The sequence below is a fragment of the Phodopus roborovskii genome, unplaced genomic scaffold (assembly GCF_943737965.1).
Source record: "Phodopus roborovskii unplaced genomic scaffold, PHOROB, whole genome shotgun sequence".
NCBI classification, from domain to species: Eukaryota; Metazoa; Chordata; class Mammalia; order Rodentia; family Cricetidae; genus Phodopus; species Phodopus roborovskii.
In genome coordinates this window covers 36,192,141-36,217,433 of record NW_026126447.1, presented here as the reverse complement: position 1 = coordinate 36,217,433, position 25,293 = coordinate 36,192,141, and the positions used below count along the sequence as shown (strand labels likewise).

The window sequence follows — 25,293 nt, the reverse complement described above, 5'->3', positions numbered from 1 at the left end:
TTTATCTTTCCTAGGTGGGATTCTGTGCATCAGCTGCTGGGGGTGGGCACATCATTTGGTCAGTCTGGGCCTTGGAAAATCAACAGTGTTAGCTCTGTCCTGCACAGTTACAAGGAAAACACTTACCGCCTGTGCTGTTTTGATGGCCACAAATCTGTGATTCCCTTCCTTCCCACAAACGTATCCAAAAGCCCGATGATCCGTGATGTCCTTCGCAATGTAGGAAATTTCATGAACAGCATGGTGATGCTGAAGGGCCTGGGAACACACAAAAGGAAGAGCATGTTTCAGGGAACACACCCCTCGAGCTGTTGATGAGTAAGAGAGATGTTTCTGCCATGTGTGAAAGGCCCAGGGGGCTTTGGGAAAGCTGTTTGGTACAGATGGAAGGAAAAAGAGCTGCGCCTGCCCTTGAGAAAGGGAGGTCTTCCTTCATGGCCTCAATGCTGTGACCAGAGATATACCCAGACTGTTCGTATGGGAGTGAGCATCTGCAAAGGTGGCTCTCACCGCCCACCAAAGTTTCCCAGTCTAACTCATCCCATGTGCCTCTTTCTGCTTGCAGCCTTCACAGCACAGCCCTGTTCAGTCTGTCTTGATAACTGATACACTTTTGTATCCCGGCATTTGCATGCAGTGGGAGGGGCTGTCCCTTGAACAACTCTGGGGGGGTGCTGTGAACTTCACAGTCCTCTAGTTTTGCAGGGCTACTGAGTTTTCCCAGCAGAAGGTGAAACCTATGTTGGGGATGAAAGACTTTCTCTATTCTTTTTCAAAGTCCCCATTGTGGGTAGAGGAGGGGACACACACATATCCTTTTCATCGGTTGAATTCCTCTGTCTGCAGTGTCTGGTCTCATCACCTTCTTGAAAAGCTCCTTTGATGGCTGCATGAAATGGCACCATGTCTGTTAAGCAGCCCCTGAATGGGGCTAGCCTTCCCTCTCCCTGAGGGAATAGTCCCTTCAAACGCTTGATGATGGATTCCTCTCACACAGACACTCAAAGGTTTGCTCTGCTAAGTTTGCCTGACTCCTGGTCCTTTTTCCATACTAGACTCTGCCATCTCTCAGCCATGCCCTGTGCTCCAACCACTTTGTTGAACTGAAACAACCTGGTTGATGCTCAGTAATTTGAAATTGGCCTTTCTGTTTTTGTTATCCAAGCTGACACAAAATCAAAGTTTCCCATCCTATTAGGCGACGGAGATCATTATGGTTATTTTCCTATAATAATCCCATATATCATCTTAATTAATACTCTTTAAAGGCTTGCAGAGCCAAAAAAGATGCTGGTGGTCAGCCCAGAATCCCTACAAAGAGCCTTTTCCCTACATCAAGAATTCTATCCATTGTACTAATGCAAACTACCCACCAGTCCTCTCTGTACCAGTTTGTTCGTCTAGAAAAACCAGACCAAAGGCTCCTAATTCAAAAGTCCTGGCTCTACAGGGATCAATAAAGGCAATGAAAAGGCAAATTTCAAAAATCTAAAAGGACTTCAGTGCTACATTGAACAGATATGGGGAGGGTAGACATTCCTCTCTTGTTCTGATTTTAGTGGAAACACTTTGAGTCCCCCCTCGCTCTCCTTAAAATGATGCTGGCTGCGGGCTTGTTATTAAGTCATAAACTTATAATTACCCCTAATGAATCTATATATTTCTGTGCATCCAACTGTTTGTTTAGAATTATATCTGCTTATTGCTGCTAGGTTCCCAGGCTCATGTTTGAACAAGTGGTTATGGTTCAAATACTCCAAGAAGAAAAAGGAGTGAGTTTGGTGATGCACAGAATCTTCCCTTTTCCTGACTACCAGAAGGGAGGGAGAAATGCAGACAGCACAGGCAGCTCTTCTATGAAAGCCTCCACAACCCTGAGGACAGATGTTCTCCAGTGTATGTTTCCTGTTCTTTAGAAGCCACCAGGATCTTGTGGCTCAGTGGTTTCTGGTTCTCATGATGGTTATCACCTTAGTTGTAGAGCACTGATGTAGTGAGATAGTTCTGTGGCACTGACCACGCCCATTGGGGGTGGAGCCATGGGCGGAGTGACCTGTGGAAGGAGGTCGGAGGGGGCCAGGAAAGGCGCTCTCTTTCTGGCTTGACTCGGACAGGAGAGGATCGGGTTGAATTTCCTGGTGTTCATCTGTCTAGGTTTGGATCCACACGGCCACATGTGCTTCTAGTATCCTCTTTTCTACCCATTCTAATTCCTTCTCAGCTTAAGCTGATAGTATTCGTGGACTATTCAAGTCCTTATCTCCTTTTAGGGTCATTTTCAAGTTTTTCAAATCATGCCCTTCTACTCCAATTATGGTTTGCAGTTGAGAAATCTCTCCTAGTAATTTTTGAAGGTCATTAAGAGTCTGGTAGAGATCTCTTCTGATCTGTACTTATTGTGGTCTAATTTTCTGTAGACCTATTTTATATCCTAAGTAGTTGATAGACTCTCCTTTTTGTATTTTTTCAGGTGCAATTTGTAATCCCCAACGAGGTAAAACTTCCTTTACTTTCTCAAACATTTTTTCTAGTATTTCTCCTTTAGAGTCAGCTAACAATATATCATCCATGTAATGATAGATTATGGATTGTGGAAACTGTTTACGAATTATTTCTAACGGTTTTTGTACGAAATATTGGCACAGGGTGGGGCTATTTAGCATTCCCTGTGGCAAAACCTTCCATTGATATCTCCTCACCGGTTGAGAATTATTGTAATTAGGTACCGTGAAGGCAAATTTCTCTTTGTCTTGTTCTTGTAAAGGTATAGTGAAGAAGCAATCCTTTAAATCAATAACTATAATAGGCCATTCTTTGGGTATCAAAGAAGGCAAGGGCATTCCAGGCTGTAGAGAGCCCATTGGATGTTAGTTCCTCAGCCTCTTGCTTGACCAGGCTTCTGACCATGTGAATCATCTGCTGTTCTAGAACGTTCTGCCTTGCCTTCATCTGCCAGGATGCAACTTCTACTTGCCTCTCTGATGACCCTCAGAGCTTTCCCTTCTACCTCACCTTCTTTCCCGTGTCCTGACTAGCAGAATGGTATCACTGCCTCATGCCCTTAGTCCCTCAATGGGCAATATAGCAACTTTATACTTTGAGTGGATTTTTGGCATGATTAAAGTTGGTGGAGGAAGGGTTTGTTAGCAAAACAATCAGAATCTGCTTGTTTTGTTTCATCAAAAGGACAGATTTAGCTAGCAGAGGAAAATTGCTCTGAGAGTGGTAGCTTTTTCAGGGTGTTAATGATGTAAAATTGATGAGATTTATATTCACGCAACACGGGGCATTGATTTATAAGCTTTTGTGAGCTAGAATGGTGTGTGGCAGGGGAAAATGGGAGACAAAGACATTCTTCTCTCTTTTTCCTGAAAGTATTTCTTTCACTGCATAATGTAGAGGATGCAATCCATGTCTCCTATTAAATCCAAGTTTGACGACACTGCCTTATTGATTGCCAAGCAGAATATTGCTCTAAAATTAAACAACGATTAGAAGTCTTCCTGGTGGAATTAGATTTAGAGATGACTGTGCAATGGTAAAATATCACCTACCATGAAGACAGCAGATGGAGATGTTTTAATTTATCTACGAATCCTCATTAAGTATTTTAAAATCAAAACATTCTTAATGCCTGATGATACCTAATATTGCCTTGCAAAGTGTTAGCTATGTGAATGCATGTGCACAACATACTTAAAGATATTTGCAGCATAATATTTCCCCATAGTTAATTTTATGACATGTTCAAAAGCAGTGCTCTCCAAGTGTCTCATTCACTTGAAAAACTAACTGTCACTGAGGGGATAAGTCTCTACTTTATACAACCTTCCTCTATGCAAACACGATCTAAACACAGAGAAATACATACACATTTGGATTTGGTTAATTCTACAGTTGTGTTATCATATGCAATTCAGTAACTCAGAGCATCATACGTGTTTGTTCACTAAGCCTAGAAATTGAACTTGGTCATCAAGTAGAGTCTTTCTTGTCCAGGGATGCAAAGCACTGACGACAAGAACAGGGTTGTGTAGAAGCTAGGTCTCTTTTCCCTTTTCCAGGTTCTCTAGTTCAACAAGCAAAACCTGAGACTCATGAACAGGGAGGACAAAGGGAGAGAAACAAAGATGCGGATAAGAGGAAGGAATGGAAATTTCTGTAATTCCAGCAAATGTTTGAGATCAGAGATGGAAAAAAATCAAAATATACAAAGGTGAATCACAGGGGTCACAGAGAAAATAATCAAGGAAGCATAATTTGGAAATTTCTAGTTCTTAAGAATCATTTGATTTTTCTTTGTGTGGTTTCTGTAGAGCCAAAATGCAAAGAGAAGCTACCATTGGTCATGGGTGGCAGAGGTTGGCCAGCCAGAGGAGACGTGACCTGAGTGAGAGGGTGGGGCTGGGAGAAAGGAACACTCTATTCGTGCCTAGCCTGTTATATTTCATTGAAAGCAGTGACTCAGAAAGACTCACTATTGAAGAGGTTGTTGGTCTTGAAACCAGGGCTTTCAGGCCCCCTTATTCTGCACCATCATCCCTACATCATGGGTCATCTAGGCATCAATATCCTCAATTCAGTCTGACTTCAATCTTCTACATAAACCTTAAGTGCCCTGGCCTACAAACAGCCCAAGAAATTCTTCCCCCATGGCCCTGGAGTTTGTAACTTCCTACCTCTGTACCATTGCTCATATGGTTTCTCTCTGTGGATGACTGACTCCTGTTTTCCTCTCCCTGTGCTTCATCAGCTATATAAGCAACTATTACAGAACTATTGCACCTGTGCTCAAGGTCGAGTTGTATTATCTTGTTCATGAAGGAACCTTCCCCGACTCCTTCATTTCCCTTTACTGATTCCCACCCTATACCCTATAGCATCACATTTGCCCCTCCATGTAAGATTCTTTGATTTGTTTTGCCCCAAATCTCTCTATTTATCTGCTATTCACATCACATATGTATTGGAGTCAGCCATGATATGGTCTCATGCTATATATCTATGCAAATGATTATCCCTCCCTCAGGGATCATACAGTCTCATAAAACAGGAATGTGACAAAACCTACAACCACACTACAGCATGGCAAGACTTATGCTGAATGCATGTTGCACAGGCTGGTAGCCAAACCTGGGAAGGGGTATGGGGAAGCCTCGACAAAAGGCTGTGAACCCAATCTAAGTCTTGAAGGATAAATGGGCAGTTCCTAGAAGGGTAGGACAATAGTTGTGTTATGAACACACCTAGTTCCTAGTACAGATTCTCCTTTCCTCTCTGCTTTGGGAATGTTAAACCTCTAGGAAACATTCCACGGTGGGTCCTCTTCAGTTCCTAACAAGCTTTCCCTGGCACAGTAAGTGATACACATTGAGTACCAAAGGAGAGGAAGGGCAGGCCACACCATCTTGGATGCATACCGCTTGCTAAGGGTAGATACTCAATAAATGTTCATGGAATGGATGAATTGGGTTAATTCATGGCATTTCACATAGGATTCATTCTGTGAACAGAGGGATTCTTAGCATCATTAAATCTTTTTCTTTGCATTTCCATGAGCCATTTAGCAATGTTTAAATGAAGTATCAAATTGTTTGGGGGGCTACTGTCTGACAGAATAAATTACAGAGAAGACTTAATTTGTACTATGGTTCAATACAGCCAATTAAATACAGTATGGATTAGGAAGTCATCTGCTAAAGTCTTTCCCATTAGCTATTTTTAAGGAATAAATTCTATCATTTAGCTTGCATATAATCATTGTGTGTATGTACATTCTCTCTCTCCTCCTCCTCTCTCTCTCTCTCCTCCTTCTTCTCTCTCTCTCTCTCTCTCCCCCCCCTTCCAGGCAATATTGTTCATGGGAAAAGTACCCACCAGGATTCAAGTATGGTAACAACAACAACAACAAAAAACACCCAAATACAACAAAACAGCAGATAAGTAGATAGACACAGAATAAAAATAGAAACATGAAAAACACACTACTTCACATGATAAGCAATTACAGTTGTTAGAACCTCACAAGACAAAGGGAGGCCTGGGCTCATTATAAAAGCCTTTCTCTTTTCTAACATATTTTTGGATGCATTCACTATGATTCAGTGCCAACAGGGCCTGGAGGCAACCTCTGTACCAGCCTCCTGGGCACCCCATCATCAAGTGCTAAATGGAGCAGGTCGGGGGGAACTGCTTCCACTTCGTGGTTGACACCCTGAAATCCTGTGCCGGGTTTCTGTCAAGGACAAGACCAAAGTTTCAGATCCCATGGTCTTTACCTGAAGAGGCCATGCTCTTGAGCCAGGAAAAGTGCAGCCAGTCTACCATCTGTCCGTGTGCAGCTTTGAAGTGTTACTCTGATTTGCTCAGATGCCCCCTCTCTAATTTTGTAGAGTGACATGGAGCACCCAATGTTGCTGGAAATAGCAAACTGGGTCATATAAATTGCCAGGTAGATGTGCTGTACTATCTTCCCTTCACAGAGAAGGGAAGGATAAAAATGATACACAGTATTGAGAGGCTGTGGAGAGACACACGTCACTGAAAGTGAGTGGGTGCAACACAGGGATAATGGCAGCATCTCTCTCTGGTGCTTTTAGGAGATTAATACGATAGTGTGTAAAGTGCTTAGGTGTCGTGCACTGTACCAAGGGAGGAGGGCTGCTTTCTTGTTATCCGTTGAAATGCAACTTCTCTGGAGAGCTGGCTGACTGTAATATTTCAGAGCCTTAGAATCATGCACAATGACCCTATGATTCCTCTCATAGGGAATTAATTATTCAGAAACAATGCAACCTACGGACAAAGACTTGGATATAAGATACTCCCCACAGTGCTGAAGTACAGTGAAAAATTAGAAATATCCAAAGCTGTTAGCACTCATGGACCAGCTGAAGAAAAACAAAAATCATGTTTCTATGTAGTCAAATGGTATGCAATATGGCATAAATAATCCACAGAAGTAGGTAGTTTTGTTATTTATTTGTTTGTTTGTTTATTGCTATGGAAATACAAGAGCAGCATCCTGTTGAGTTCGAGAAAGCATATTCAAAATAGTATGTTCAGAATGACCATGTGTCTGAAAAGACAAGATGTGTATCTATTATGTGTACCAGAACTTTGGAAGTATATTGACTGTCTAATTGACAGTCTAATGGATGGCGTGTCTTGGTGAAATTACCACTGAATTTTAAAATATGGCTCTTTTTATTTATATAATGGTTGGTACAGTAAATATTTTTATTTATGGGAGAAAAATATAAAATGCTTTTATTTCCAAGCACAAACTTAACACACATGCCATGTTCTCTCCATTCTCACAAGCTGTCCTTGTGGCCTTTCAGTCTGCCTCCTCCTCTCTTCCTACCATAACAAAATGAGTTATCCAGGGTACACAGCCATTGTTTCATACATGGACTAGGAGAGCAACTCAGACCCTCCTCACATACTAAGCAACACCACCCTCTTACACACAGAGACACAGACTTTCAGACAGACACAGACACAGACACAGACACAGACACACACACACACACACACACACACACACAGAAGGGGCTGAGAAAAAAAAATTGTGGCAAATTCCCTCAAGGCTTTCCAGAACTTGAAACATATCAAAGGCTTCCCACTGCCTTTATGATAAAGACTGAGAGACCAGCCTGGCCTGCACATCCCACCAGTGTGACCTGGTGTTTCCCTGGGTTCTCTCACCATAGTCCTGCCAATTAACACCATGTGGCTCTTTTTCTGACCCTTGAATTAATCACAGTCCCCCTTCAAGCATTTTCCCATGTTCCATGTCCAGAGAAAGCTCCCCACCCCACCCCCACCCCCATTCAGAGCTTAATACAGATGTGGCTTCTCAAAGCTCCTGGGACAGCCTCGAAGCTGCCCAAGCCCGCTCAGCTTCTGTGCCTTTCACTGGGGTGGGTAGGCATGGGTAGGCAGGGGACTGCATTTGTCACTCTGTGGATGAGACTGGGCTGATCAGCATCTAACCAGGAGAGCTAGCTCCTGGAAGGGTTCAGCACTGTTTCCCCTCACTCTATTGATCAAGTACAATGCCTGATAAGGAGTAAGCGTAAGGATGCAATATATTTACACTTTAAAAAATATTCATAACACACAATTTGGCAGGTTAAGTACGCGATTCTGTGGCATTTAGCATATTCACATTGTTCTGCACCTGCACAAAATTTTAATCTTCCCAAACTGACATTCTGTATCGATAAACAGCCTGTCGCCTTCTCCCGTAGCTGCTGGCAACTGCAATTCTACTTTCTCCCTCTATGCATCTGTCTGTGTATATTTTAAAGTGAAAATCTGCAATGAATCAATCAGCAAGATCTGTCGTCCAAGTCTGTCCTGGACCCCACTCTAGCCCCATAAACACTCTATCTGTTTCCCTAAACCTTCAATTTCCTTGGCAATTAAAATGAGGTGGTGGAACTCAGTAAATGCGCATGTCCTTTTTAGCCCTCAGCACACAGCTTTAATTCTTTTGTAAATTTCATAACATGACAACAGCTCTAACAGTTTCTTCACAGCTCTCTAGTCATATGGTATAAACATACAGATCTGGGAAGACGTGACAAGGACCTTGCTTAAAGCAAGGAGGAGTTAGTCAACTAGCAAAAAGCATCTTAAACCTGTGATTTGGCCTAAAATGTGTTTCCCAGGCAGAGAAGAAACAGGTGTGCTTAATCACTTAGCAATCACCAAAGTGTCATGGAAGCTGATTTCTGCTTGAGAGAAATAAAACTTCACAGGGAAACAGGCCTGAACAGTAGCTTCACTTGGGTTAACTCAAAATTCCAGAGCTTCTGAGCAAGGGTGACACTAGAATGTCATAGCAGCTGGAGGGCTGGCCTGCATATCCCTTTGACTCACCTCTCAGGCCTCTACATACAGCAGGTGCTGGAGCTGAAGCATGGGATCATCAGGCGTGTTATGTACGGCATAGGGAACACCAAGCATGCTATGTAAGTAACAGGGGTTTTAACCTTTTCATGGCTTTGTGTCCATGAGAAAACGACCTTTTCACATGGAGCCTAGGCTCCTTTGCCTGTAAAACCTGAAGAATCCTTTAGGGCTGGGAGGCAGACCATTTAATGTGCCCAGCATATCTTAATTTAGGAAATTTTTTTTTGAGGCAAATGAGTTGAAGATCCTCAATCCAATGTCTCTATATTATTGATCAGCTACATTACTGCATTACTGCTGTGCTGGAACCTAGAGTTCATAAACTCAACGAGGCTGTCTTGGATCTAACAGGGTAATGTGTGGGAGGGACCAAAATGAAGAGAGTGGGAGATCAAGTCACAGAAACAGAAAAGATCTGAGGGTTGCTTTATGACTTTATAATGGGATTTAAGAACCTGGATCCCATCATAACTGAGACTGAACCCTCTAATTTTCAATTATAGGAATCAGTAATATCCTTCTGTCACAAAGACATTTTGAGATCAGTTTATTCGAGTCAAGTTTTCCGGCACTTGAAACCCATAGATTTCTGAGAGCCAGCCACCATCATTATCCCTGTCATAGGAGGAAACAGCCTTAGGACAAATGGGACCAGGGAAACTCCATAGTATTCCCAGCTCACCGACAGCAGTAATTCATGTCGCAATTATAATTTTGAGGAGAGCTTTGGGTGTACATTAGAATAATGCAAGTTACAAATACATTGTTATTAGTGAGCAAGATGGTCCACGAGAGATAGATGAGACAAAGATATTTGTAAACCCAAAAAAAAATCCTATAATGTTACATTTGAAATAGAAACATGGGCAACAGGTTATGATTAAAAAACGTTTCTAGCACTAATTGCTGAAATGGCCCAGAAGCAATGAAACCCCCCAGAGCTCTGAGCCCTTCTGACACCACTACTATCTGTTCAGTTACTGATCTCTTAGATCATATAGAGTCAGAGAAGCAAATGTGGCAAAAGGTTTAGAGTTAGCTTTTCAAAATTTTCTGTGTGGTTGAGTGTTCTTGTGATAAGTAGTTGGGGAACAGTACACTCCCTCCCTCTTCCTCTCTCTCTCTCTCTCGTTTTCATTTACAAAGTGATGGGTGAAGATTATACATTTTAGGGCCTTTCCCCAAGAAAAAGAGAAACTAGTGTACTGACCACTTCCGTGTCTTCGCTGAAAGTAAGCTAGAGAAAAGGCCTTTATCCCATGCCCCGAGCAGCCACTGCTTCTAAACGCATGGGGCAGGGGTACTCTAAAAGCACTGTGATGAGAAGTGCTGGCCATGGCCATGGCTACTTTCCTGTGCTCCCCTCCTGTTCCAGGATCAATAGCAGGATATCAGCCAGGACCTTTAAATTTGTAACAGTGTTTTTAAATGCTCAGGTTAAATGGGCACATGGACAATTTACACTCTTGAATAGCTGGTGTTCGTGAGACAGGCGTGCGCGCACGCGCGCGCGCACAAACACACACACAGACACACACAGAGAAAGACACACACACATACATAGATACTTGGAAGTTCTAGTAAGTAATATAAGGATTCAGATTTTGTATTTCTTTTTCCAGACTTTATATCTTTCATAAAAATGATACTATTAGAGTATATTCTATCTTCTAGGCATTGTGCTAGGAACTCCACATATGTAACTCTCATTCATCTCATCCATCCAATGATTCACAGACAATTTACCCTACTTTCATTGTCCAAGTAACTGAGACCAAGAAGGGTTAAATAACTGTCCCAGTTTGCTTCTCTACTGCTCTAACAATATGATCAAAAGCAACCTGTGGCGGGAAGGGCTTATTTCATCTTATACTTTACAGTCCATCCCTGAGGTATACCAAGGTGGGAACTCAAAGGCAGGAACTACAGCAGAGGCCATGAAGGAATGCCGCTTACTTTCTTGCTTCCTCTGGCTAGCTCAGCTAACTTTCTTTTACAGTCCAAGCCCACCTTCCTAGGGATAACCACACCCATAGTGGGACTCCATCAATTAACAATCGAAAAAATGCCCAACAGGACAATCTGTTAGAGGAAGTTCCTCTTCTCAGACATGGATAAGCACATATCAGGTCCACACAAACTAATTAGCTGAATTTGTTCCTTTGGGTCACACAGCTCATGTGGCAGAATATGGGTTGCTATCAGACATGGCTGATTCCAAGTCCCAGGAGTCTCTGTGGCCCCAGATAGTTCCTAATACTCTTCAATGGCCTCCATTTCTGTTCCTCTAAAGCTCTCATTTCTATTTCTGTTTCTTTCTGCATGAGGAATCCTAATTACTAAATGTAGGCATTTAGTAATATAACTGATGATTTCAACATTTTAACTCATGGTATAAAAATTATTGTAGCAAGTAGGTAAATGAATATGGTTTGAATGAAATGAAACAGCATGTTTTGCCACAAGTCACTACAGAAATGAGGTCATTATATTTAATGGAAAATTACTTTTTATGTTGTTACCAATTTGAAATTAACCTTTGCCTTGGTCACAAGAAATTGTGGCATGTAGACAGAAGTTTGCAAGAATGTGAATTGATTACAGTGCAGCCCATAGATGGAGGGCTAGAACTGAGAGCCTGAGTATGCCAATGCCTTCTTTTACAAAGTGAGGAAGTGAGATGGAGAGCTGATGATGTCAGGGGCAAGGAATGACTCTTAAGATCCACAGAGGTGAGACATCACTTCAGTCAGATGCTGATCAGAATCTGAAATGTAAATCTGTCATGATCTGCTGTTGTCATATAGGACAGATTGCACAGCCTCTCTGAATGGAATTGATAATTAAATAAGACCATGTAAACTTCTTGGTGCTCTGCCCTTACACAGGGTGCCTAATAATTAGCAGTTGTCACCCACCTCAAAAATTCTGTGCTTGAAATTATATGCTCCTGTTGTAGGCTGAAATAGGGCTTGTTCTTCCTCCCCATTGCATATACTGAAGTCCTGAGCCTGTGTAACTCAGGGCATTGCCTAATTTGGGAATATTGATTACATACACAGTAAGAGGAGGCCAAATTGGAGCAGGGTAGGATTCTAATGAAATATCTTTATACAAAGGAAAACTGGAGAAACAAACACATATGTGGAGAGTATTCCACATAAAATCATAGCAGAAATCATGGGGGTGTGTCCTCAACTCAAGAGATATCAAAGAAGGTCAGCAAGCCATGAGAATAGGGAATCTCTTCATAGAAAAGAGAGAATAATCCTGTAGACACTAGTCATAGACTCCCAGCCTCTGGTACAGGAGATAAAACTCTGGTTGTTTCTGTTTTCCAGTATGTAAGTACTTTGATTCACAGTCCTTAAACCATTAGACATCTAGACTGTATTTCTAGGATTCTTTATTTAAAAAGGCTGCCAGGACAACAGAGCATTGAGGCCATGGTTAAAGGGAAACAGCACTGAATAGATGCTGTGGTATCTTGTCGAGCCTCTGTTTCCTTGGTGAGCCTCCATGTTCCTTTCTGTATGACAAGGAGTCAGGATTGTGCCTCCAGCTGGGCTGGCTTTCAGAATGGCAAGCCTGGTAATAGTTTTCCTATTACTGTCAAACCATGCTGCTGCCATCGGAAGCTTGCAGTGTAGTGCAGCGCCATGCAATTTACAGCTGCATCTGTCCAATTAGTTCCCATTTAGTGCTGTGCAGCATTCCCCAAATACGCCGCAAACCACCGAGGCGGTGGGCTGAGCTCACAGAGCACAAGGATCAATTGTTTTTCTTACACTAATTGGCCCCATGATTTGTTAGGCTGTTGCCTTGGAAAATGAACTGTCAGTAAAAGAAATTAGCACAAAACTGCCCCCTTCGTCTTTGGAAAAGCATCTGGTACAATCTTATAGTCTTCTTTAAGCTATTGTATGGTTTTAGATGTAAAATGGATATCAATTCAAAAATTATCTTTTCTTATATCCTTTTCCTATTTGAGAAGAGAAGATTGTGACTCAGGGTGGTTAAGTAACTTGCCTAGTCAATTTTCAATCAATATTGAAGAACAGGCTGGGGATGAATGGCAAAGTGATGCCAAGCTTCATCATGCTCCTTTGCCTATAACAGGTCATCTGGCTCTGCTCAGTTGTTTGATCTCTCATCCCTCCTTCCTCTTCTTCACACATCTTCAGCTCTGTGCTTGACCTTAAGGCATCAGTGCTTAAGTGGTTATAGATAGAAGGGCACCTCTGCATCTAATACAACTTTGCACTGACCTGGTCATCCTAAGAAGACATCTGGTCTACCCCAATAAATGACCATTAGGATTGTGAGGGGGCTGGGGATGCAGGGGTTGCACCAGCAAGATACCTGCCCTTTTGCAGCTCATTTTTACAGCAGAGATAGGGAAATTAATGTTGCCAAAGGACCCCCTTCCCTGTTTTTTAATGCACACCACGATTTTTAATTCTCCCTTCATGCATTTGTTTCCTTGGTTAGCATTTGACTCTTCCATTAGACTATGAAAATCAGGGAACCCAGGAAGTACATTCATTGCCATTTCTCTCTGCCTCCCTATGGTATCTCCAGCACCTAGAACAATGTCTGAAGTGTGTGTGTGTGTGTGTGTGTGTGTGTGTGTGTTGTTAGCAATGATTTTTGTAGGGCGAGCAAATTCTGTGTTTATATCACAATAAAGGTAATCACAGGGTAGGAGTAGAAGCCTGAAGTGACAAGATAGTAGAGACTTAGTAGGTAAAAGTCGAAATTGTAAAGGAGGTAAGTCTCAAGACGTTCCAACCTGATGAAAACATTAGAGTCACATAGCTAAACACATTGGATAGAGAACTACAACAGTCTGTGACCAGGAAATGTGAGGTCAAGTGTGACAATCTTTGAAGGTGACTGCCTGAGTTAGGTTTTTTTATTGCTGTGAAGAAACACGACCACAGCAACTCTCATAAAGAAAACATTTAATTGGGGTGGCTCACTTACAGTTTTAGTCCATTATCATCATGGAATATAGTGGTGTGGAGGCAGATATGGTACTGGAACTGAGAGTATCAGATCTTGCAGGAAGCAGGAAGTTTACTGACACTGGGCAGTATCCTAAGTATAGAAAACTAGCAAACCTTTAGAGCCTGCCCCTGCAGTGACATTCTTCCTCCAACAAGGCCAGACGAAGTCCAACAAAGTCACACCTTCTAGTAGTGCCACTCCATATAAGATTATGGGGGCAAATTACCACAGTGACAATGGAAGTGCCAGGGAATGCAGGAGTTTCAGGCCAGGCCAAATCCTAGGATGGTGGAAATGACCAGCTCAGCTCACTGTGAACTGACCCTGTTAGGACTCTTGAAATACCATCAGGATGATAGTCACTTCCTAGGGCTCCCACCACTGGAGCAGTTTGTTTAAGGCTCCCACTAGAGTGCAGATGAGCCTGGCAACAACGTAGTTCCTGGGCTATCAAAGCAAACTCTCTGGTTTGGAGACAGTCTAGAAATATGCTTGTGAACTAAAGATGAACCCTGATCTTCCTGACCTTCTACTTCCTAGTAGCCAGGCCTCAACCTCTGACCATAGATATCTAGAGTTTTCTAGTGACGGGTGACAGAGACTTGTCTTACTAAAACATGGTGATCACAGTTAGGTGTGTTTTCTGATCTCATATTATTATATGGCTTTATGTAACTATAGGGTGAAATTGGAGTGAGGCATGGGAAGTGTTGATGATTGTGCTTGGCTCTCCAGTTTCCTCTCCTTTTGTGAGGTGGTGAAGTCACAGATCTGGTCATGGCTAGCACCCTTATTTATAAGAAGCTATCTTGGGGCATCACCTTAATACTACATAGAGAAGCCTAAGTGCTTTGAAAGTGTAAGAGCTTTAATGACACCTGACATGCCAGAAACAATAATGGACAGAGAGATAACCAGCCTGTCCTCAAAATCATTGGGTGACCTCAAGAACAGAATGCCACAGAAGCACAGGACATAGAAAATATATGTGAATTAAGGCAGCACCCCCACCTTCCATGTGCCCAAAATCTGAAGAAAACAGTCTGAACAACTATAGTAGAGTCAAGCAGATTCTCAGAGACCTGGAGATGCTGAGACCATCCCCAAGGTGCAAGAATCTGGGTAGTTGGCTTCACAGTAAGGGCTGCTAGGAAGACATATTTAGGCCAATAAACAAAAGATGAGGAGCAACTAGGGGACAGACAACCCTATCAGGGCATGGGTAGTAGCAAGTGGCAAGGCCAAGGTAGAATGCAGCTCGCTTTGGGAACTTCTGAGGGGTCCCAGGGTGACTGATAAGTGTGCATCAGTGTGAAGTCATCTGTGTATTCTTCACAAAGTCTCTCACCACTATTAGATGAGAGAGAGAGAGAGAGAGAGAGAGAGAGAGAGAGAGAGAGAGAGAGAGAGAGAGAGAGAGCACCTATGGCCAATGTATGGAGGCCCAGGCAGTGGCAGTTTCAGGACAAGACAATAAAGAACTGTCATTGTAGCCTCCAACTCTGTCTGCCCCATTCTGTCTCTAAGCCAGTCTCTTCTAAGCCCCTTTACAGAACCCTTGACATTGCACTCTCTGCTCAGGTTCTCTTATCAGCCTTCTAGACTAGATATCAGGGTCAAGGCCATCTTCCTAGGATAACCTTAGCCTGTCCCCCTAAGAGGCCTGACTGAGAAACTTCCAGGACGTCAAAAGTTCTTTGTCCTAGTCGTCACCTATGGAGAGGGTACCTGTTTCCTAGCCTCTTAGGGAGTGTCAGAGCTGTCATCACTGTGTATAAAACCAGGTGGGTTTCACAAGGATCAGCTCTACCTTGAGACTTTTGGAAGTTTTCTTTTTTATTCTCTTAACTGACCCATTACCCCATTAGTCCTCTGTGCACAGACAAGGGACAAAGCATAGCTCTTTTCTCTGTCAGTAGTTTAGGAGTTAAATTTGTTCAGTCATTTAAACTAACATGGGGCTAGACAGTTCTCATTATCTGTACCTGCAGCTTGAGGTCCAGGCTTTAAACTTAATTTATGCATTGCTTAACCTATTGTCACCCTAGACTTGGAAGCAGTCTGGCTAACAGTGCAGGCTCTAGAGTCAGGAGTCTCTACTCACAGCTGTGCACCTCTGGGCTGGGAACTGACAGTGAGTAAGCTTTCTCACTGTATGGTAGGAATAACTATTATCCTCAGAGTTGTTAGATGAACTCACACTCAAGACAAGCTTAGCCAGTTACCCCAGAATACAGTGAGTACATAATAAACATAATAAAGGTTATGTCATTTCAAAAATATTAAAAGCATATCCCAAGAGGCAATTACTTATCCGATTATGCAAATTATATATTTACCTAGTGGCTATCTTGTTTTTGCTTGTTAGTTTTTGTTTTTCAAGACAGGGTTTCTCTGTATAACAGTCCTAGCTGTCCTGGAAGTCACTTTGTAAACCATGCTGGCCTCGAATTCACAGAGCTCCACCTGTCTCTGCCTCCCAACTATTGGAATTTAAGGTGTGTGCCACCCTTGCCCAGTCCTAGTGGCTATCTTAATGATGGAAGGTAATGATACTTGTGAAGTTGATGACCCTGTGTTGATAATGTTTGCCCTTTTTCTTATCTATATGGTTTCAGTTTTGTCCTAGTCTGTCCCGTGACTACCAGTTTAATGCCACAGCAGAACATGTGGCACTGTAAGCTTACTGTGAACAAAATGAAACCAAGCATTCTATGATATGAAACACAGGAGTTATACCATGGCTAATACCCTGAGCTGGGCCACCTTGTGCAGAAGGAGACAGAAGAAATCCTTGCAGCTTTGGGTTATACTGTGCAGAGGCAAAACTTGGCTTGATTGCTATAACTCACTCTCCCTTTGTGTATCAGAATGGGATGGGGGACAAAGTGAGAGGAGCTGTCTGAGTTTTGAAATGAATAATAAGATGTCTTTGGAGTGAGGCATGTAAAAGAGAGGAGTTAAAAATATTCTCGGAGCATCTGGGAGGCAGAAGGATTAGCAAGGCGCCTTTAATTGCTGCAGAACAAAGACCCCCACTGAAGAGGGTTTTCCCTCACCAGTTGCACCTGTAAGCAGGTAAACACAAGGATGAAAATGTGGCTGTTTATTCTGAACATCCTCATCCCACTTGAGGAAATCAATTCCCAGAGGGGAGCATCTGGCAGTTTCCTATCACTTGGGTACAACAGAAGTCTCTAAAGGACTGAGTCAGAGGGGGTGGGGTGGGGAGGACAGGCAGCTAGGGAGAACTTCCCACCTGCCTGGTGCTTTTCTTCCAGGTCATATTTAAATCTCATGCTAAGCCAATCACTTATTTAGCAGGAACATCATTGAGGCTCTGAGAGGTGAATTTGGAGACCTGACTTCAGCTGACTCAAAAGTCCCCAGTCCACTCCCCATTCCCAAGTGCATCAGCATGACATGACAGTGAACTACTTCTTAACCATTTCCTTTGTTAAATCTATCCTGATTGAAATATGTCTTCTAAGCCCCTGATAAAGCATGTCAATGTCCAGCCATCCACTCACCCATCTTGCCCTGTTTTGACAGCATTCAAGGCAAACGTCTCCCTGTATCATTCAAGGCTCTTTGGCTCCTAATAGTTAAAGGCATTTCTTATTTGTATGGGCAAAGTGATGTGATTATTGCTTCTCAAAGTCCTAATTTATTATTTCATTTTTGGTTCCATGTTAAAACAAGTACTTATGATATGTAATTGGCCCAAACTCACATGTAGGAGGCTGTAGACTGGAAATCACTGTGCTCAAGTTCTTCTGATTTCACAAGTCCAAGACTTATGATTGTACACCCTTGGTAAGACAAAGATTATATACCCTTGGTATGATGGTAAGAGTAAAGGCTACAAATATAGACATTGTATCCAGAATGCCTGGGTCCTGCATCCATGCCTTAAAAGTTTTATATACACTCTGTGTCCTAGTTTATATAGCTTTTAACTGAACACAGAGCTATACCTGCCCCCAGGTATAGCAAACACTAACAGAATTAGTACTTAAGCTAAAAGATAATTCCTGGGACCTAGTAATATGATAAGTTTGACTTAAGCTCATTTTTCTTTTAATTTATTTTAGAATATTCTTCAGGTTGTTTCTCCCCACTGTGGGAAGCCCTCCTTCCTTCAAGCAGAATCTTGCTGCTAGTTGTATAATAATGGGGAATGGAGGAGTTTAGATTGCAATCCTGCTGTCTGACTCACTGAAGTGAACCACTGAAACTCCAGCTTGCTTTCTTTAGCCTTTGGTCCATAATTACATAAACCAAAGGATGGGCTGAGTCTGTCTTGACTCAAAAATATACCTCAAATCCTACCCTTTATGTATGCATCTATCCACAATACAGATATATGTTGATTCAACATCATTCAATCTCCAAGACCCTGTAGATCTAGTGTTAAAATTGGCATGGTACCTGTACCTCCCATTTTCATGGACTTGAAGGGACCCAGCATGATCAATACTCAAGTGTTCTAAGGAGTCCCGGAGAAGCTACAGGGTTAGAAAAGAACCTACATGAGGTGCCTGTGATGGGAAGATGCTAAGGGGAAGTTCCAAGCTCCTGCTTCAAATGGGAGAAACATTTGAAGTTTACTTTCCTATCCTCAAAAAACAAAAACTAATCTAAAAGTGAACAAGCATCCCCAGACACAAACTAAAAGTGGTTGAGAGTGGCTGAGAAGGGCAGCGTCGGTCTTGCAATTCATCAGAGGGAGGGTTGAGCAAGCCAATCCTGGGGAGATAATGGAAAGGGCCAGGTAGACTTGACCTTTAGCAGTAATTTTCCCAGCACAGAGCTACAAGTTTATCCAAGCCAGAGTGGGTTCTGTATCCCCAGATGAATCACAAAGGTGATCTTGGGTTAGGTAGAACTTCTAGCAGTGGTGAACAACTCCTTGTTGCCTGAATCTATGTCATCAAGGTGCAACCTTGACTGAATCTGGGTGCCTCACAGAGCACAGTGAGGCATTTAAGTAACTGCTCTGAGTGCCACCCTGAACTTCCAGAGCTTTGAACTCTTTCATCCCACAAATCATGTGAATGTAATTGGAATGGCCAGTGATTCCAGTCCCAGGGTGATAGTTATGATTCATCCTAGCCTCCAAACCATCTTGTCTGTATTTGAACAATCGTTGTTTGAGGGAACCTGTATGGCAAGGCTTCAGAGCCTTAGCTGCATAGTCTAAAGAACTGGAATGACAGATACGGCCCTTGCAGCATGCCTATGCACAGTGAAAGTGATATTACAGTTTGATTCTTCTCCCTGAAATTGAGAAGTGTATGTGAAAATGTCACAATGAAACCCATTACATTTTATGCTCACTAAAATACATAATTAAGAAATCTAAATTAAAAAAGAAAGTGATGTTGTATGCAAAACCACATTATTAGATTCACAATAAGTTTTTGATAAACTGTTTGGGTAAGCAAATCACAGCCTGCAAATGAACAATGCTACTACCATACACATGCCTAGGGTCATCCATTTCAGGAGAGTCAAAATGGGCCATCAACTTGCTCATCCACATTATGAATTCACCAAGCTGACTGTGTGCCTATAATAGGGCCAATGTGTCAGCCGCTCAGGAGCCGCTTAAGTCCTCAAGAACTGCAGGTGCAATGCACAAACCTTTGTCTCCCCCCCCCCACAGTATTTAGCGGGGTATCATTTCTCTCCATTTTTCATTCATTGGGTCCCAGCTACCTGCTGGACTACTTTGGCTAGCACTGTCATTTCTTCTACTAACCCCTTTCAAAGGAAGGACTGTCCCCAAGCTCAGCTCACAAACCTCATGGCATTTCCTTTAGTCATATATCTGAGTGTGTGTGTGTGTGTGTGTGTGTGTGTGTGTGTGTGTGTGTGTGTGTGCATACGGTGCACATACATGTGTGTGGAGCTATGAGGTTGCTGTTGGATCCTTCCTTAATTCCACTCTACCTTATGTTTTGAGAATGGTTCTATTACTGAAACTGGAGCTCATACATTCAGGTAAGCCCGCCGGCCAATGAGCTCCAGAGATCCTCCTGTCTCCTCCTCTCCATGCTGGAATTATAGATGCATGAGGCCGTGCTTAGCTTTTTAATGTGGGTACTAGGGAACTGACTAGGTCCTCTTGCTTGTGCATCAGGGATTTTAACAATCCCCCCAGGTCCCAAATCTCAGTCATTCTAATGTCAAAACATTGCTTTACAAGGAGATTGGGTTCCTAAAATCCCCCATATCCTCATCTATCTCCAGAGCTCAGAGACTTGATGGTAGAACAGTATTTCCCCTCACTAATTAATTTTGTTCTTTGACAATTTCATATGTTTATATAATATATTCTGACTATGCCTGTCACCCCTCCCTAACCCAGCTGTCTCATTCCCAGATTCACCGGAATTTGGTTTTGTTTAACCAGGGCCATCTGTATGACCGTTGGATTAGAACTCCATTTGAAACTGGTGGGGTCACAATTGAAGGCAATGACCCCCTCTCCATGAATCTTTAGTAGCAAATGATTCAGCAATGATGGAGGGAGGATTAAGGGAAGGGAGGTGGATGACACAGGTTAGGCAAAACAAAGTTGGAGGGGGTGTATGAAAAGCCATATAGAAGTTCACAATCTTGTATCAAAGCTTTTAAAAATGATATGTGGTAGCAGTAATTTACAGGTAGCATTTCCCAATCCCAGCATTACTGCGTCCAAAATTCCAACCTTCACTTCCTACTTAAAGCTATTCTGTTTAAGAACTCACTGGGAGCAGGTTTCCCCAGCCATGCTGCCAGAAGCTGTGGGTTCTTAAACAGAATGGAAACTCTTCCTAAGGAGAAAGAATGCTTTTGGATTGATGGTGGTTTGTGATATCTAAAATTATTTGAGTGGACAACAGGGAGTTTCAATGTGGTTGGCTTCCTGGACCCTCCTTACAGGATCTCATGGCTGAGTGCTCACTCCTGTCTCTTTCCCAGGATACACCAGTATTAAAAGAGGCAAATCTGCAGGCTCTTCTTGACTACAGCTTTGCAATCCTGACCTGCAATGTCCCTAACTACTGTACCTCAGCCTCTCCCTCGGGCAGAGCTGACCTGGTTGGCTCTGAGGAAACTGTAGTCTCACACTGTACCCAACCATCACATTCACTAAGAGCAGGCACAGGGCAGAATTTCAGTGAGAGTAGATGTGTCTCAGAAAGGCAGTGTGATTTCTTCACAGTGGGGGGATACTACCCCCACCCTTGCCACTATGGGGCAAGGACCTCATGGATTTCTGGAGATACTGTTCAAGTGTGTCCTTCTACTTTAGTTCCACAGAAAGGTTTGCCTTCCTACTTTGGTTATCATGGACAGGCCCAGTGAGTCTATGGCTCATCACCCTTTGTCTGAGAGGCAGAGGAAATAGTACTGAGGCCCATCCTAGAATATTGTGAGGCATCACATAGATGTCCCCAACCCTCCCGTACTTGTCCAGGGTGAAATTCTTGTGTCTTAGTTGCTTCTCTGGGGTGAAGACTGTGATCACTTCTGTAAGGTGCCTGCCTTAAAAACAGATGCACAGTAGGGACTCCACATACTGTATTACTCCATGCAGGGGGGCATTCTACAATGGGTGGGAACCAGGATGGATAAAAGCACAAGGGTTCAGTATGAGGAGGGAACACTGGGGCATGGTGGAGGTAAGCAGACATCAGAAGGGACACAAATGAAAGAGAGCCTCAAATGCCAACTTGACATGCTGGGGACAATAAGCTACCTGTAATTTGTCATACAAGGAAAGGCCACGCCCCCAGAAAATGTATGACTCCTACGGGAAAGAAGAATGCTTCTCATGAAATAAAGCCATGAAGACGACGACAGTAAGGAGGATGATGCTGAGAATGAGAGCAGTCTCCCATGACAGGTGACAGCTGATGATGGTCACTGAATGCTTTCTTCTCCCTAGTCACCATGCAGGCCATATGCAGGCATTATGTCACTAGAGCCTAACAAGCCAGCAAGACTCATGTTACCAACACCAGCAGGTGACAACAAGGATGTGGACGCCACAAGGCTGATCTTGGCATATGACCAGCCAGCTGGAATAAAGGGCACTGGGACTTCCACCAGGCCTTCTGGACTTCAGGGCTCATGGTTCTTGCAGATCCACAAAGCCCATCAATTTCCTATCGTCAACCTCTTTGCTTAAAAGCTTATTTGTTCATCTTTCTTGCCTGTTCTCAGAACGCTGCTCTCAGAAATGCCTAAAATAAAAACACTCAAGTCCAATAATAGATACCTCTTCTGGAAGAGATATATTTAAACTCCCTGCTGCAAGCAAGAGTACGTGAAGAAAAATTAAATCCAGCAAGAGAAAAGTTGAGTATCCTGGCAACATTTGACATAAAAATGAAGCCTGTCTGTTTCTGCCCCACATCCTCTCATCTAGAAAGCCTCCCTCAGTCCAGGTCTCTGCAGCAGAGCCCACAGGGGCTGATAAACTTGCCTTCCTAGGTTGCCTCTTCCAGGCCCCTTTCCCATCTTCAAAGCTGAAGCCCTTCCTCTCATACCTGGCATGGGACCTTTTCAGTGACTTTGTAATTTTTTGGAGTCTCTGAAATTAATTTGTTTGTTTGTCTTTATTTACTGTCTGTTTCTTTTGCTCAACTATTCTATCTACAGCACCTGACAAGTATTAGCTGACTACTTTCTATTTGTTCAATAAATAACAGTATCATTCATCTACTAAGGCACAGCTCAAAGGGCCACAAACTTGCATCAGTAGCCCTGTCTCTGGTTCCCATCTCATTCCTCTGACTCTACTATCACATTGTGGTGTAAATGTTCAGCTATGTCTGGGTCCCATGAAGGCAAGGGCAGTGGGGTCTTTTTCAACAACTAGACCAATGTCTAGCAATGAGTAGGTGTTAGAAAAATATTGACCATAGGTAGATGAATAAAGACAAACAACGAATAATTAAACAATTCCTTCCTGCTATGGAAACTAAGTGAAAACGCATTGCTAACAGTCTGTACCCGTAAGATCTTTATAGATTCCGATAGGTGAGATTGACCATTAACTGTCTGTGGATTGTTACAGGAAATGTTTACCTTTTTGCACGCAAGCCTGGTTGGCACAGACTTTCGATCAATGGCATACAACAATCCTAGACTGAGAGCCCCTGGCTACATTCCAATCTCGGCAGGCTTGCAGTTGACCAGAGAGGAGAAGTATCTGGGTTTGTGTCTGATGCTTGTGTACATTGATCAGTACCATTGAAGTGCAATCATATACGGTCATGTGACTCCTAAATGCAAGGGCTGAAAACACAGGAGAGATGTAGCTACAAGGTAAGAAGCAATGCCTCCCATATACTTGGAGACAGGGGAACCTTAGGGCTGGGCTGCCCCAATCGATTTGTGCAGCCAAGGTGATTGAAATATCATTCAGTCTACCTTATGTATTAATTCATCATCATCTGTTTAAAAGTTATTTATCAAGAACACAGCTGAACAGCAATAGGAGCTGTGTGTGTTTGTGTGTGTGTGTGTGTGTATGTGTGTGTGTGTGCGCGCACATACGCCCTGAGTGCTGCTAGATGTGATGTCACTGAGTTGCTACAGCTGTAACTGATAACCCACTTGCCATATTATTCATAAAAATTTTAAGGGTAAACACAGCTTCATTCTCTTTTAAATGAGTTCATGTACTAACGATTCATTGCCAACATTGTTCATTCCCTAGTTATATAATATGGAACCCCAACCACACAATAATGTTATCTTAATTTAACACAAGTAGAAACTGAGACAGACTCAAAGGGATTGATATTTTTTTGTCTAAGATCACAATTCATAGTAGTTTAACTTGAATTTAAACTCAGGAATCTGAAAAGAATTTACAGACTGCCCTTCCAAACCCAACATCCATTATTCGTTCTGGAACCTACTGTTGCATCTGGAGAAGAAAGAATGTGAACCATGTGACTGGCTCCTATTGTCCACTGGGTCTCTAACATCCTCTGAGAATATCTCTTTTTTAAAAAGATTTATTTATTACGTATGCAGTGTTCTGCCTGCATGCCTGCACACTAGAAGAAGGCACCAGATCTCATTATAGATGGTTGTGAGCCACCATGTGATTGCTGGGAATTGAACTCGGATCCTCTGGAAGAGCAGCCGGTGCTCTTTACCTCTGAGCCATCTCTTCAGCCCATGAAAGCATCTTACAAGCAATAGTATACGTGTGTATGGGGGAGTGTGTGTGTCTGTGTGTTTGTGGTATATGTGTGTGTATGTTGTGTGTGTGTATGTGCATGGTGCGTGTAACAACTGTATTATAAAAACTTCTCTTGTTTCACCCTGCTTGACTGAAAAATGTGAAAAGTGGGGGATTAGAAGGAAAAGATTAACATTCTACAAACTCCCTGAGTCCTTTATAAGTCCTTCATCCTGTTATAAAAGCTTCATAACAGAAATGGAACTGTCTAGATTTACACACCAAATTCACAGAATCTCAGCTTCCCTGGGTCATATCATTGAGAGGGAGGGATGGAGAAAGAGAGGGAGGATGACAGGGAGGGAGGAAGACAGGGAGGGAGGAGGACAAAGAGGTGGAGGAGAGAGAAGAAGGCAGGTGAGGTAGGATGATTTGTTCTAACTTCACCCAATAGAAGTTATTATGGTAGCTTTATCTTTAGGTTAAAACTTTTTAACATTTATTTTAAATAATTTATTTAAATCACTTATTTGTGTGTTTGTGTGCATGCCTGGATGTGCAGGGAAACATCAGAGAACATCATGATGGAGTTGGTTTTCTTCTTCCATTACATTGGTTCCAAGGACTAAACTCAAGTCATCAGTCTTGAGGAAAAATGTCTTCATCTGCTGAGTCATCATACCAGGCCCAAGATTTCTTTTTGTTTTTAAGCTGGATTGTGAAGGAGACCCAAGGTAGATTAAGAGATGATACTGGAATCTTGGGGGCAGACTACAATTTTGTTAACAGAAACATGGGTTGATCTACTTATCTCACTGGTAAATATTTGCTGAATATTTAATAAGGAACAGAAAGTGCTGGGCATAAAAGGATGAAGGGAAACACAAAGACCACACATCTAAGAAGCTTGTCTAACAAAATGTATGGTGTTTGCAAGTCTCAGGTTTATCAACAGTGAAACAAGGACTATTGGAGGGACTGAAGGTACACATGTATCTCAGCATGATGTCTGAGGAACAGCAAGTACTTAATAAATTTCAGTGGCTGTTATTAATAGCCATGGCAGCTGAAGGGTCGGCAGTAATTAGCTCCATTCCTTGAGCATGAATACTCGATTCATGTAAATTGAGTGACAAATGAGTGAAATGTTAATGCTACAAGTTTTATGA

General features: G+C 42.6%; 1 protein-coding gene across 5 annotated transcripts in view; it reads right to left on the bottom strand.

Annotated features, from left to right (window-relative positions):
* The window catches only part of Dab1 (DAB adaptor protein 1), a 243,203-nt gene that overhangs the window by 60,890 nt on the left and 157,020 nt on the right, over positions 1-25,293 (bottom strand). For all 5 annotated transcript variants that reach the window (XM_051188284.1, XM_051188285.1, XM_051188286.1 and 2 more), the window contains exon 4: positions 127-258. In XM_051188284.1, the coding sequence (XP_051044241.1) occupies positions 127-258 (132 nt within the window). The remainder of the gene's footprint in view (positions 1-126; positions 259-25,293) is intronic.